The sequence below is a fragment of the Bicyclus anynana genome, chromosome 23, assembly GCF_947172395.1.
Source record: "Bicyclus anynana chromosome 23, ilBicAnyn1.1, whole genome shotgun sequence".
Taxonomy (NCBI): Eukaryota; Metazoa; Arthropoda; class Insecta; order Lepidoptera; family Nymphalidae; genus Bicyclus; species Bicyclus anynana.
In genome coordinates, this window is record NC_069105.1 from 10,082,934 (window position 1) to 10,097,439 (window position 14,506).

General features: G+C 35.9%; 1 protein-coding gene across 1 annotated transcript; it reads right to left on the reverse strand.

Annotated features, from left to right (window-relative positions):
• Window positions 1–892: 892 nt before the first annotated feature.
• LOC112048343 (uncharacterized) lies at window positions 893–7,569 on the reverse strand. Its single transcript, XM_052888641.1, has 4 exons — window positions 7,382–7,569; window positions 6,539–6,599; window positions 1,553–1,723; window positions 893–1,128 (listed from the first exon to the last, which is right to left on the reverse strand). Exons 2-4 carry the CDS (start codon window positions 6,594–6,596, stop codon window positions 908–910), a joined length of 450 nt encoding a protein of 149 aa, XP_052744601.1. The 5' UTR covers window positions 6,597–6,599; window positions 7,382–7,569; the 3' UTR covers window positions 893–907.
• Window positions 7,570–14,506: the final 6,937 nt, after the last annotated feature.

The window sequence follows — 14,506 nt, forward strand, 5'->3', positions numbered from 1 at the left end:
TACGATGTCGTGTACAAACCGAAAGGAGTGTGTTTTCTCCTTCTAACAAATCAACCCGCTTCCATCTTAGATGGCATCATCACATACCATCAGGTGGGATTGTAATCAAGGGTTAACTTATAAAAAATAAAAAAAAAACCTCAAATGAATCTATGACCCCTGCCCTCTACAGTAACAACTAACAGTAAAGAGTAATTAAACATCCGCCGTACAAACAAGCCGACGTGTGAAAGGGAACCTGCGAAGGCTTTGAATTAACCGCGCTGTTGGCGATCTGTGTAGTATTTTCACCCCGACGAGTTGTTTACTGTTGTGACGTCATTTACACGCCTCGGGCTGTCGACCCCAATACAATCATTGATACATATAAATAAAATTGAAATGTCTGTCTGTGAATTGAAGATAGGGTTTCTCATCATCATTAGCAACCCATATTCGGTTCACTGCTGAGCTCGAGTCTCGCTGGCCCAATGTGGATTGGCAGACTTGACACACGTATAGAATTGAGAAAATGATTTTCTTTTACCGTTTAAGACACGTGATATTTAATTTCTCAAAATGTTCGTTCGTTATCAACGTTATTCGGCTCGCTGCTGAGCTAGAGTCTCCTTCCAGAATGAGAGAGTCCACCACGCTGGCCCAATGCGGATTGACAGATTTCACAGCAGAGAATTAAGAAAATTCTCTAGTATGCAGGTCTGTTCACGATGTTTGCCTTCACCATTTGAGACACGTGATATTTAATTTCTTAAAATGCACACAACTGAAAAGTTGGAGTTGCATGCCCCGGACCGGATTCGAACCTACGCCCTCCAAATCGAAGGCAGAGGTCATATCCACTGGTTTGATGATAATATAAAAATGCATAGGGAACTTTAAAAAGATAAACCACTTTAACATCAATCATCTATATTCCACTCCACAAATAAGTAACAGCGGCGAAGACTAAAAACAGCACAGTGGCGACGGTAGGGTCGACAGTGTCGCCGCTGTTGCAGAGGTCGTCGAAGCACTGGCAGTAGGTCCCGAGGTGGTCACTGTTGTCGTCCTTGTAGCACTCCCGCTCGTGGGGCACCCAGCCACAGCCACGTGTCACGCGGACCTCTGAGTCACGGTGAGGGTGGAACACTGAAAAAAAAACCATTTTATTACTAGCTGACGCCGCGCGGTTTCACCCGCGTGATTCCCGTTGCCGTAAGAATAATGGGATAATATATAACCTATAGCCTTCTTTGATAAATGGGCTATCTAACACTGAAAGAATTTTTCAAATCGGACCAGTAGTTTCTAAGATTAGTGCGTTCAACCAAACAAACAAGGAAACTCTTCAGCTTTATAATATTAGTATAGATTTTTCTTTTATAGCTTCACCGTCTCTCTCCCGCCTCAAAAGTTATTCGTCCAATATAGGAAATTCCTCAACACTATTAAAAATGGCCTCAAGCTAATTCACAACCTTTTGTTCGTGAATTTGGGTGCGATACTAGTCCTTATGTATTTAGTCTGAGGTCGAGGTAGACCGATTGTTGCGCTGTCTATGACAGTATGTTACCCGTTTGAATGATCTTCCTGCAGAAGAAGTTGACCGCCACCGAGCTGGGGATGGCGCGGTCGCACTCGATGATGGGGATGATGCGCGGACGCAGCTCCGGCTCGTACATGTTGACGTCCAGACAGGCGGTGTTGTTTGCGCTGGTGCAATAGTAGCATTGGATGCATTCCGCTGAAATTATACATTGTCTTTAGGGTTCCGTGTGACGTTTTGTAGACCTTTCTGGCGTAGTCGGCAGTTTTCCCAACAAAGAGGATTTTATAACTCCTAAATTGGCTCTAGTCTAGTCTGGTAGTAGGATAGGGTGGTTACTAGCCAATAGTTACCACCCTACCGGCAAAGACGTACCGCGAAGTAATTTAGGGTTCCAGTATGCCCTGTAGAAACCGTCAGAGATATGGGTAGAATAAACTTGTACCTCTTAAGACAGAGTAAGCTCGTTTCTCACTTCTAACACTGCATTGTCACTTAACATCAGGTGAGATAGCAGTCAAACGCTAACTTTATAATGAAAAAATAAAAAAAAACTAATGCGAAAAACTCAAAGAAAAATATTTGAACGCCCATACAAATCAAACGATCATTATGATCAACGATGTCATTAATTCGTGCCTATAGTATGCGCATTATCATCTGAGTCGTCCGGTCATAAAAGTCAAAAAAGATAGGAATGTGCAGCGCGCCTACCTGCGCACCCTAATTATCGATAAACGGCTACCTGCGCACGTGCTAATGATGAGTCAATAATGATTTGGACGATTCTGATTGGTCGGTTTCTAATGTAATTGCATTGCGTATTTTTTTTGCTATAAATGTGTTTACTGCAATTAAATAAATACATTCATGTGTTACTCGTTGCGCACTATGGATACTAATATATAATAAATTTGGCAGAAGACGAAGATTCTGATGATGAAGACTCAGATGAAGATTAATTTTATTTAGTTAATAATTATATAATATGAAATATGTATTATATTAAATCAAATATTGTTAATTTTTTTAATTTTGTGAACAAGATACGATAATAAACTTTACTTATCGATAATATGTCTTTCATTGTTACACCCTTCACTAGACGGCTCCATAAGACCCATAAGTGCAAGCGAGATAGATATAGAGAAATGATTTATGGCCCTAAGACTCAGTTGTTAATGCTATTAGTATAATAATGGGATATTTTTCAGGGATCCGTGGCAGTATCACAAAAATTATCCGTAAAATCCCAGTAGCTCCGAAAGTAATAATCGCAGATATCTTGTTACTTTTACAAAGTTGATAAATATTTTCAAGTATTAGTATTAATTTATTATAATTTTATACATTTAGATAATTTATTTCAATGTACGCCTATTTTTAACCGACTTCCAAAAAGGAGGAGGTTCTACGTTCGGCTGTATGTTTGTTTTTTTTTTTTTTTTTTTTATGTATGTCCAGCGATAATTCCAGGGTGGTCCCATTTTTTTCATGTCAGGATCTGATGATGGCATCCTGGAGAAATCGAGGGGAACTTTCGAAAATCGTAGGGACGGCTAGTGCGTTTGTTAGTGTTTCCATAAGGTATTTTAAACCATTACAATTTTATGAAGGTCTGGAGTTGGTCTGATGATGGAGCCGATACACAGACGATGGAACTCGTCAACGATTTACGGCAGGTACCTTTTGTTTGGGCTTGATTTATTTGTATTGATGAGAACTTTCCACCTAGATGGTTTGTGTCTGTATTAAGGGTCTGATGATAAAGACAAAGGACAGTTAAGAGAACTCCTCAACAGTTCACAGTAGCTACCTTGTGTTAGGACTTGATAAATTTGTATTGATGAGAACTTTCCACCTAGATGGTTTGTGTCTGTATTAAGGGTCTGATGATGAAGACGAAGGACAGTTAAGAGAACTCCTCAACGGTTCACAGTAGCTACCTTGTGTTAGGACTTGATAAATTTGTATTGATGAGAACTTTCCACCTAGATGGTTTGTGTCTGTGTTAAGGGTCTGATGATGAAGACGAAGGACAGTTAAGAGAACTCCTCAACGGTTCACAGTAGCTACCTTGTGTTTGGACTTGATAAATTTGTATTGATGAGAACTTTCTACCTAGATGGGTTGTGACTGTATTAGGAGTCTGGTGATGAAGACGAAGGATAGTTAAGAGAACTCCTCGACGGTTCGCAGTAGCCACCTTGAGTTTTGACTTGATAATTTTGTATTGATGAGAACTTTCCACCTGGATAGGTTGTGACTGTATTAGGGGTCTGGTGACGAAGATGAAGGAGAGTTAAGGGAATTCCTCGACGGTTCACAGTAGCTACCTTGTGTTTGGACTTGATAAATTTGATATTGATGAGAACTTTCCAACCATATGGATTGTGACTGCATAGGGGGTCTGGTGATGAAGACGGAGGACAGTCACCTTTCACGTTTTACTCATATTACGTGTGGATAAAGGGGGAGTGTAATTTTGTAAATGAGTTAAGGTAGTATTTTTAAAATTGGGATTGTAGGACTTAGATACTTATCATGAGAAAATAACGTTTCAACTAATTGCTTATTAATTTTTGTTCACACTCAGTAGGTGTGCTAACACTAAAAATTAAAAAATAAAAATTTTAATAAAAAAAATTCAACCGACTTCCAACTCAAAAATTAACCTACTAAAAAGCAAAAAATAACATCTTACCTATGTGCTACCTTCTGATCAGTTTGAAGGCGGTGCCAATCCAGTGTCATGTTTTAATTAAAGCCATTTCTGAAAGAACCACAGAAATTTTGTAATATAAACGGCTTAAATTAAAACATCACTGGCTTGGCACCGCCTTCAAACTGATCAGAAGGTAGCACATAGGTAAGATGTTATTTTTTGCTTTTTAGTTTAGGTTAATTTTTGAGTTGGAAGTCGGTTGAATTTTTTTTATTAAAATTTTTTAATAGTTAAGTTGTACCTTTTATATTTTGACAAAGTTTAGTAATCCAACATTAAACGATAAGAATTAATTTTAATAACATCAATAACCTATAAACTAGATCGTCAACCAGCACCGTTAACACAGAATAAAATACAAACAAGACAACAGTGAAATATGGAAAATTTAAGCCACTTTTACATTATATTTTTACATTTTTAGCGATAATTGTTTTTTTTATTTATTTATTAACTAGGACGAGTAGGTATCACAATATTAGTCTACATGAGTATTAATAACGCTTTCCAGAGTTAGTACGGAATTTATCTACAGCAAACAAAGATTTTGTAATTCGCATTTGTGCTAGAAGATATTTACAGGAAATAATCTGAATAATCATTAAAAATCAAATCACATTAAAATTTATTTAAATACACACACACCCAATACTGCCTTTATTTAAAGTAGGTGTAAGGTAATCAAGTACCTACTTTGTACGGAACTCTCGGTCGGTAAATCTGACTCACACTTGTCTGGATTTTTATTCGAAGTCAAATTGCACTACTATTTATATCATTTGTTTTGTTTATTTTTATATGCTGGTTCGAAAAGAAATAAAATATGAAACACACAAATTATTTATGTCGATAATAACTAAAGAATAGTAGATTGTTATACAAGGGGCTAAAAAGACCCATTATACAGGGTGATTCGGTCTTTAGTGCGGATATTTTTTTTCGTGGTTCTGTATCATTAATAGAATATAAATCTACAAACAGTTCGATACATTTTATGTAATTTTTTTTTTTAATTTATGTCTCTAAAATAACAAAATAATGTACATATTATTACTAAACAAGATATATTCAGCTTAAAAGTGATCTGGTGACGTCCTTTAGGTATCAAACGAAAATAAAATAAACGCACAATAGGGTGACCCTAAAATTCTGTTCAAAAGTAAATAACTTTAGCTAACGATAATTTTGTTATTTTTGAGTTAAAAAAAAAAAGAAAAAATACGTGATCATTAAATTTTGTTTATGTACAAAATATAAAAATATCCGCACTAAAAAAATTTTCTTCCTGTATACGAGGTATTTATAGCCTAAATAGAAACCGAGTTTATAATGGGTAAATCCATTATAAACTCGGCCCCACGTGTTACACTCTGCTTTTCACTACGATTGCGAGAAAATAAAATAGTTTAGTTCAATATTCAATGATTTATTTTAATTGAAAATTAAATGTACAAAGTCTACAATTTTGGATATTAAGGGAGATGCTTTTACCCGGTAACACATATGAGTATGTGAGGTAAACGTGGGAGATAACAGTTTAAAAAACTCCTTTCGTAAGTGAATCCATTCGTTGTTGTTTTCTTCATTTATTAAATTTTTCGTAGGTAAGTATTTAAGTAAATGCGTCTGGACTTTGATGGTAACAGATTGAAAACTTCATTCATCTCCAAATTAGGATCAAAATTCTCACTAGATGAAGACAACAATAACAAATAATGTTGAAAAATTTGTAAGTTACGGTCACAAATTTACAATTATTTTCTGAAAAAAAAAATCAAGTGTGTATTATATTATTCACGCCAATTGTTTTTTAAATTCTCGCTTTTTAATTTATTTTTTTTCACATGAGAAAAAGGCAAAGGTATTACACCGTAAAGGATGTCCCATGTCTTCGAATCTCGCTCTATTTGCAACTCAATAAAAATTAAATAAAAAAATGAACGCATTCCACAGAAAAGAACGCTGCAATTTTCATTCCAATTTAAAGTTTTTTATTTATTTTTCAAAACAATCAGGGCCCTACTTATAATGATTCTATTTTCGAATAAAACCTCCTTCGTTTTATAGTAGGCTAGTACTTGGCTAGTACTCGTAACAGACTAGAATTAAAAAAACCAAAAGCTAAAATGCTTGTTTAGCCCCGCTGTGGAGTGGTAATATGACAGTGTTTTTGAGCAAGAGTAGTGAAAAGAACGTTTGTCAAAAATCGGAAACCATTAAAACATTTAGATACGTTTATATCGCTTATCTATACTTATGTAACTAAAACAACACTTTTTTATACTTACTCTTATAAATGATTGATAAGAAAATTGCTATAGAAAACGTTGCCCTTAGCGCCAACATTATCTGAAATTCAAATGATGAGATTTATGTAACTTTAATTATCTGTAACTCGCTGACAACAAAGCTTTACATAAATCAGTTTAGTAATCTATTCGTAACAAATAAACAAAAATCAATAATCAATTCTTACATAAATATAAAATACTAGCTGACACCGCGTGGTTCTCGTTTCCGTAAAAATACAGGGATGAAATATAGCCTATAGCCTTCCTCGATAAATGGGCTATCTAACGCAGAATTTTTCAAATCGGACCAGTAGTTCCTGAGATTAGCGCTTTCAATCAAACGAACAAACCCTTCAGCTTTATAATATTAGTACCGATTAGTTTAGATGTGCTGGCAACGATTTTATACTATTAGATATGTTATGTGCCTACAAAATCACCGCAAAAAGTGATCTGAATGAAGCTACTCTGAGAGCCCACTCATGCGTAATTTTGTGTTAGGTTACATTGTATATTTACGTATAAGTTTTAACACTTCCTTAACACACAACTTAAGATTGTAGACAATATTTGGATATTATTTGTTTAAATAACTTTCACTGTTTACAGTGCGATTAAATGAAATTAAGACAATTAAAAAGAAAACCTCAATCGGCCCAGCTGGGGATCGAACCCAGGACCTCCGTCTTTTAAGTCCATCGAGCATACCACTGCGCCACGGAAGCCGTCAAAATATGAGATTGTAAAGTTTGAGAATAGGTCTCAAAGTATTATCCACACTCCTCCACTTCCATTATACAATTAAATGCAAAATTTATTAAAAAAGCATACAATATTTACCTTCTTAGTTAATTTAAGAGTTTAAAACACAAAAGTTAATTAAAAGTGCTATTAATTACTCTACTACTAGATAAACTGTTACATCAGTTAAATATTGTTTACTATCATTTATGTCAACAACATTAAGTAACGATATCGTAATAAAGTTACGTCATAAGATTCCAAATTCAAAAAAATTCCAAATTTAAAAATACTAAACAAATAACAACTAACAATAGAACCGTTATGAGCGAACAAATTGTTGTAACTGACTCGTAAATAGATTAGTTCGGATGGTGTGGTCAGTAACTTATGTGTAGCGCAACCAAATTGTCTTGATATTTGATATTTTTGTGACAATCATCTATAAGTATGGATTTTAAATTTTCGGAAAACTTTTTGTAAGTAAAACGGCAAAGCAGCAACTTTAAAACAGTGATTGATAATGTACAATATTTTTGATAATGTTCGAGTCACTTTTCGTGCTGCAATCATTTGCAAAAATTTTTTGATTCTTAATTTTTTTTAATATTCTTGGGGCTCTTCTAAAATATGTCCTTTATTAAAGTGTATGATAATACTTCATATCTTTTGGTATCATTAAATACAGGGTAACCTACGAATTGTTATAATGCTACTAGCTGACCCGGTCAAGCTTCGCTTTGACTCATTCCCTACCCCTATCTTATTCTACTCCCATCCTACACCTACCCTACCCTAACCCTACCTACCCAAGCTCCCCCTACCAACACAAGCTACTCCTACCTTACTCCTACCCTACCTTTATCCTACCCCTACCCTACTCCTGCCCTACCCCTATCCTAACCTTACACTAACGTTTTGCCTTCCCGGAACTTTCCACTATGAACTTTATAGTATGGTATTAAAGTTCAAAGTTGCCTTTTTTATTTATTTTATTTTTTATTCTTTACAAGTAAGCTCTTGACTACAATCTCACCTGATGGTAAGTGATGATGCAATCTAAGATGGAAGCGGGCTAACTTGTTAGGAGAAGGATGAAAATCCTCACTCCTTTCGGTTTCTACACGGCATCGTACCGGAACGCTAAATTGCTTGGCGGTACGTCTTTGCCGGTAGGGTGGTAACTAGCCACAGACAAAGCCTACCACCAACCAAAATGTCTTTTAAGTATTATTAAGAATCGTTTGTATGGCAGTATGGAAAAATATGTAATGATGGACAAATCTTATCACTTAGGGGTTTGAAAAATAAATAGTAGCCGATTCTCAGACTTACTAAATATGTATAAAATATTTCACAAGAATCGGTCAAGCCGTTTCGGAAGAGTATGGGAACGAACATTGTGATATGAGAATTTTGTATATTAGATAAATGAAGTATCTTTTAAAACCGAGAATCATACAGACCTCAAATCCTTATCAGACGCCGGCGACCCTAAATGACATACGCCTAATAAAGCCATATCTCAATCATTACAACACTTATTAGATATCACACATAAATATAAATACTAGCAGATGCCTTGTGGTTTCAACCGCTTAGTTCCCGTTCCTGTAAGAATACGGACATAATATATAGCCTGTGATAATCACAAATTACGTGGCTTTCTAGTGGTAAAAGAATTTTAAAAATCGGTTCAGTAGATCTAGATATTATCTCCTACAACACCACGATCTTTACCTCTATATTTTTTTTATACTCTACAAGTTAGCCCTTGACTACAATCTCACCTGATGTTATGTGAAGATGCAATCTAAGATGGAAGCGGGCTAACTTGTAAGGAGTAGGATGAAATCCACACTCCTTTCGGTATCTACACGTCATTGTACCGGAACGCTAAATCGCTTGGCGGCACGTCTTTGTCGGTATGGTGGCAACTAACCACCAGCCAGACCTGGACCTCAATCGACCCAGCCGGGAATCGAACCCAGGACCTCTATCATGTAAATCCACCGCGCATACCACTGCGCCACGGAGGCAGTCAATAAATTATTATTATAAAATATTTATTTATTTTATTGTATACTTATATGTATGCTTTATTGCACAAAAGAAAAACAATAAACAAAGTAAATAGAAGATAACATAGTAAGCAAGCAAGTGCAAAGGCAGTCTTATTGCTTATATCTGCCAAACAACCTTTGGATAAAGGAATTAATGTGTAATAATCTCTCTATAAAATTTTAGTACAGATTTATATTTATAGCTGGACTACCATCACCAAATTTCTGCTACTTAACGTTCATACAAAAATACTAAAATTAAAAAATGGAGACTGGGGCTAAATAAAACTACTGTAAGAAAAATTCTCAGTAGCATCTCGGAGATGGGAAGTTGATGGTGTAAAATCTCCGTACATAAGATCACATTATGCCGTCGGTCAAAATCATTATCTCATGAAACCCTAGTCAGGCAGGGAATTTACCGTAATTTACTAGCTATTGCGTAGTGTAGGACAAAAATGTCATAATTATGCTAAGATCACATTAAAGGTAACTAGAAACAATTCACATAATATTTTATTTAGTCTTGCGATAATAGAAGCTACAAACAACTCCGCTAGACTATTTTTTATTGTTTTAACTATATACTAGACCTATAGACTGTATTTGCCATATCTTTTATAATATGACCTATATCCCCATTCCCCTCCAACTAATCGGGAAAGACTGTATTAGGAGTGGATACGACAATAGACCAATGGGGCGGGGATCGAACCACCACCCCTCAGTGATGAGTCCGACCGCTCTTACCGTTAATATTGAGGCTTCAATTTAGTTGCAAAGTTGTAGTAGAATCGAACCTCGACTTTGGAAGCAAAAAGTAATGCCACTACGCCACTCAACCGTCAGATTCAAATTAAGGATAAGCGTCCACAGGTATCGAACGTATCGGACGTATCTCATCACACGATTTTTTAATATAACGGTCGATAAAATCCGTTAGATACGATCCGTACAATGCGGATCAGTGGACGAACTTATGTGACTTTCTGTACAAAGAACACTAATCAAAGTTAAAGAAAATAAAGTTTGATGTGATATGTTTGGTGCGGATATGTGGACGCCAGCCATAAGGCACTTTTCCTCTAGCCGGGTTATTTCTACAAATACTAATATCTACTCTTTCTACAAATACTAATATTTCGTGAAACTTAAAATTGTATGGGACTGACATATTTATAGTTTGATCACGTGACCTATCGCTAATTAATGTCAATGTTTGTAGAACGAGAATCGATATACTCAATAGTTACATGTAAAACATGCAAATAACAATAAAATTAGTAACAAGTAATACAAGATACAAGTTATTTAAAAACTAATTCAATTAACATTGGCACAAAGTGCATAAAATTAATCCTTTACTCCTGTAACTCGATCGTAGTCCCATCTACTATGGCTTCAGGATGTAGCGTAAGCCAACATGATTTGATACTTGATTCAAAAAAGAACTTTTCTACTCCCATTTTGTAATCTACGCAATAAAACCCGCAAAGCATAACACAAATCTATTCAGTTCTACAAGTCGTTTGGTAATGCAATGATTTTTATTATATTTTTTAAATAGTTCCATGTTCCATTCCCTACAAAAGGCCTATATCCTGCAGTGGACGTCCATCGGCTGATATGATGATGATGATGATACATAGCTGATGCTAAACTAAAGTGCAGTGTTTAGCCTAAGAGTAAGTCTAGGTAAGCTCTTTTAATGCTCTTATAATGAGTGCTCTTAGGAAATAGCAGAACCTGCCGGTTTCACCCGCGTAGTTTCCGTTTCCGTAGGAATATAAGAACAAAATATAGCCTACTTATAGCGCTGCAGTTGCAAACACTGCAGCACATGCTGAGGCAGCGACCTTTTCAGCTAAGATAAAAAAAATATATAAATATAAACTGTATTAGGTAGACTATATACAGAATAAATTAATTAAATAGAATAACATAAAGGCTGCACATCGGGAGGCACTATTTGCCTAGGAGTGCAGTCGTGTTTTTTTAGTTATAATTATCTTAATTTTAAGTTAATTTAGTTTTAACTATTTCTGTCCAGTCTTAAGCTGAATAAATGAGTTTTATTATTATTATTATTATTATATCACTCGGGGATAGTGTAGCTTCCAAACAGTAAAATAATTTTTCAAATCGGTTTAGTAGTTTAGGAGCCATTTCAATGCAAAGAAACAAACAAATCTTTCCTCTTTATAATATTAGTATAGATTACTTATTCACAGTCTGAGATCTTATCACGGACAGTCGGACACATCATCGAACCGATTTTGATGATTTTTGCCAATTTCTTAGTAAGTAATACGAGCCGTGATAGCCCGGTGGATATGACCTCTGCCTCCGATTCCGGAGGGTGTGGGTTTAAATCCGGTCCGGGGTATGCACCTCCAACTATTCAGTGCATTTAAAAAAAATATCACGTGTCTCAAACGGTGAAGGAAAACATAGTAAAGAAGCCTGCATACTAGAGGTATGTGAAGTCTGCCAATCCGCATTGGGTTAGCGTGGTGGACTACTGGCCTAACCCTTCTCATTCTGAGAGGAGACTCGAGCTCAGCAGTGAACCGATTATGGGTTGATAATGTTCGATCTTGCCATTACCATGCAGGTAGTTTGAGAAAAACCACATCAGAATTGTGTCAATCGTCAATCAATGTCAGATGTCGGTTTGACAACTGATGCAAGAAATTAAGCTGATTAATAATCAATTCTTGATTCCCAGCTTACACCGATCAACCTCTAAAAGTGTGTCTTCCTTACCCACGCGACATTGGCGAAGTAAATTGTACCCAGTTGGTACAGCAGCAAGCCATAAAATCAAAAATTGAATTGAACTGATGCAAGCGTCATCTCTGGAAGACGCCATCTTGGACTACTTTGCCACTTATATTGCATCATCCAGCCGTGCTGTGTGCATGTCGTACCTGTACGCGTGTTTCTTTCATTCGGCCGTGCCTAAAAAACAAATTCGCACCGTGTGCGCGCGTTAACTATAAGAAAACGTTTTTCTTGCAAGAACAATTTGTGTGTTTGTGGGTGCCTACCTCCTCAAGAAAGAACTACTCCAAATCGCGGGCTCTCCTTGGTCTTGCCGTGCTGCCATTGGGGGCGAGTGATGCAAGGTTGGTGTGGATCACAAATTACTTGTTTGGTTTTGGCAGAAATCAGCAAACATACATACATACATACAAAATACAAATAAATACAGTCCACTCATCACACATATAACCAGCGTAACATTAAATTAGTGCATAAAACCGCACAATTTTTTGGTCCTTCGAGCCGGATGTAGGTACTTTATATCTTACTTCATAATTTTTATTAATTATTCATCATGCCACCTAAAAAAGATCTGGAACAGGTTGATACACCGATTGCATTATCCGTCCTAATAAAACGGAAAGAACGGTGCTTTGAACAAATGCAATCTGTGTACGATCTATCAAAAACAATCAGTGACAATGAAATGAAAGATTTATTCTTATTACGAGTAAAAGAAATTGAACATATTGTATTTGAAATTTACGAACAAGAACTGAAAAATGATCAATCGTCGCGTTTAAGTAATTCAGATTTAAAAAACTTCGACGAATTATACTATAAATCAAAATTAGTTGCTGCATCATGTGAACCTTATGTCAATAAAAATAAGGTCGAGAATTCTTTATCAGAGTCTCGAACGAAACTTCCAGAAATAAAACTATTTTGCTTTGACGGTGATATAGAAAATTTTGCTACCTTTTACGAAACATTCTGTTCAATGGTTCATAATAAGGCGAATATACCTAATATAGATAAATTCCATTATTTATTATCGTGTACGACGGGTCCTGCGTTAAATATCGTTAAAAGTGTTCCGATTACCGGTCAGAATTATGACGTAGTTTGGAATAGTTTACTTTGCAAGTACCAAAATCCTCGGTTGATAGTAAGTAGGTATCTGGACAAAATGCTTAGTTTTTCGCAGTTAACTAAAGAATCCTCCGTACATTTAAATACATTTATAGAACATTTTGATCATTCGTATAAGGCTATTCAAGCATTAAATATTGATAATTTAGGTAGTTTCATTTTGTTTCACATCGCATTAAAGGCTCTTGATCCACATACACGAAAATCGTTTGAAGAACATACGGATCAAGGTTCGATTCCTAGTTTTGAAAATTTGATGTCGTTTATCCATAATCACATTAAAGTGTTGGATAATTGTGAATCAGTTTCAAGGTCAAGTACAACACCTGTTCAAAATAAACCTCAACCGTAAAATGTCAAACAGGTAAAATCTGATAAAAGTTCTTTTAAAAATTTCTCTCATGTGTCTTCGTCGAAACAAATTAATTGTTTACACTGCGGGGAAAACCACATGATATACAGATGCAGTCAGTTTCGTAAACTGACCAGTGCTGAGCGTATCAAGCGTGCCATAGCATTAAAATTGTGTAAAAATTGTTTAAAAAATACGCATTCAAATGAAAATGAATGTACAAGTTCATTCCGGTGTATAGTTTGCTCTGAGCTTCATCATTTTTTATTGCACCCGTCGGGACTTGAACCCACTACTACGCTAGCGTCTAGCACCGCGTCGAACGTGCAGCCGTGCTGCCACGCAAACGCGACTGAACATCGTAGTGTCGTGTTAGGAACAGCGGTTGTCCGTATACAAGACCGATTTGGTGAGTTTCAGCCGTGCCGCGTTCTGATTGACTCGGGCGCTCAAACGAACTTTATAACTACACGTTGCGTGCAGCGCTTAGGGTTGTCACAACGTAAATGTCCTTTAAATATTTTCGGTCTCTCTGGTGAACATGTAAAAAATCAAGGAATGACGTCATTTATTATAAAGCCGCGTCACATTGATACACCCAGTTTTAATATCGATGCCGTAGTGTTAACAAAAATTACTTCTGATTTACCTACGTTTGAAATCCCGCAAAATATAGTAAACAATTATAATAATTTAATTTTAGCTGATCCTCAGTTTTATAAAAAGTCACAAATAGACTTAATTATAGCAGGTGATATTTTTCCTCACATTTATGACGGAAATAAAATTATTATTAATAATGATTTACCCGCCGCATTAAGCAGCGTGTTTGGATACGTTATCTCCGGAAAGTTAACGATTCCATCCTCGGATGATGTTAAGTCTACAACG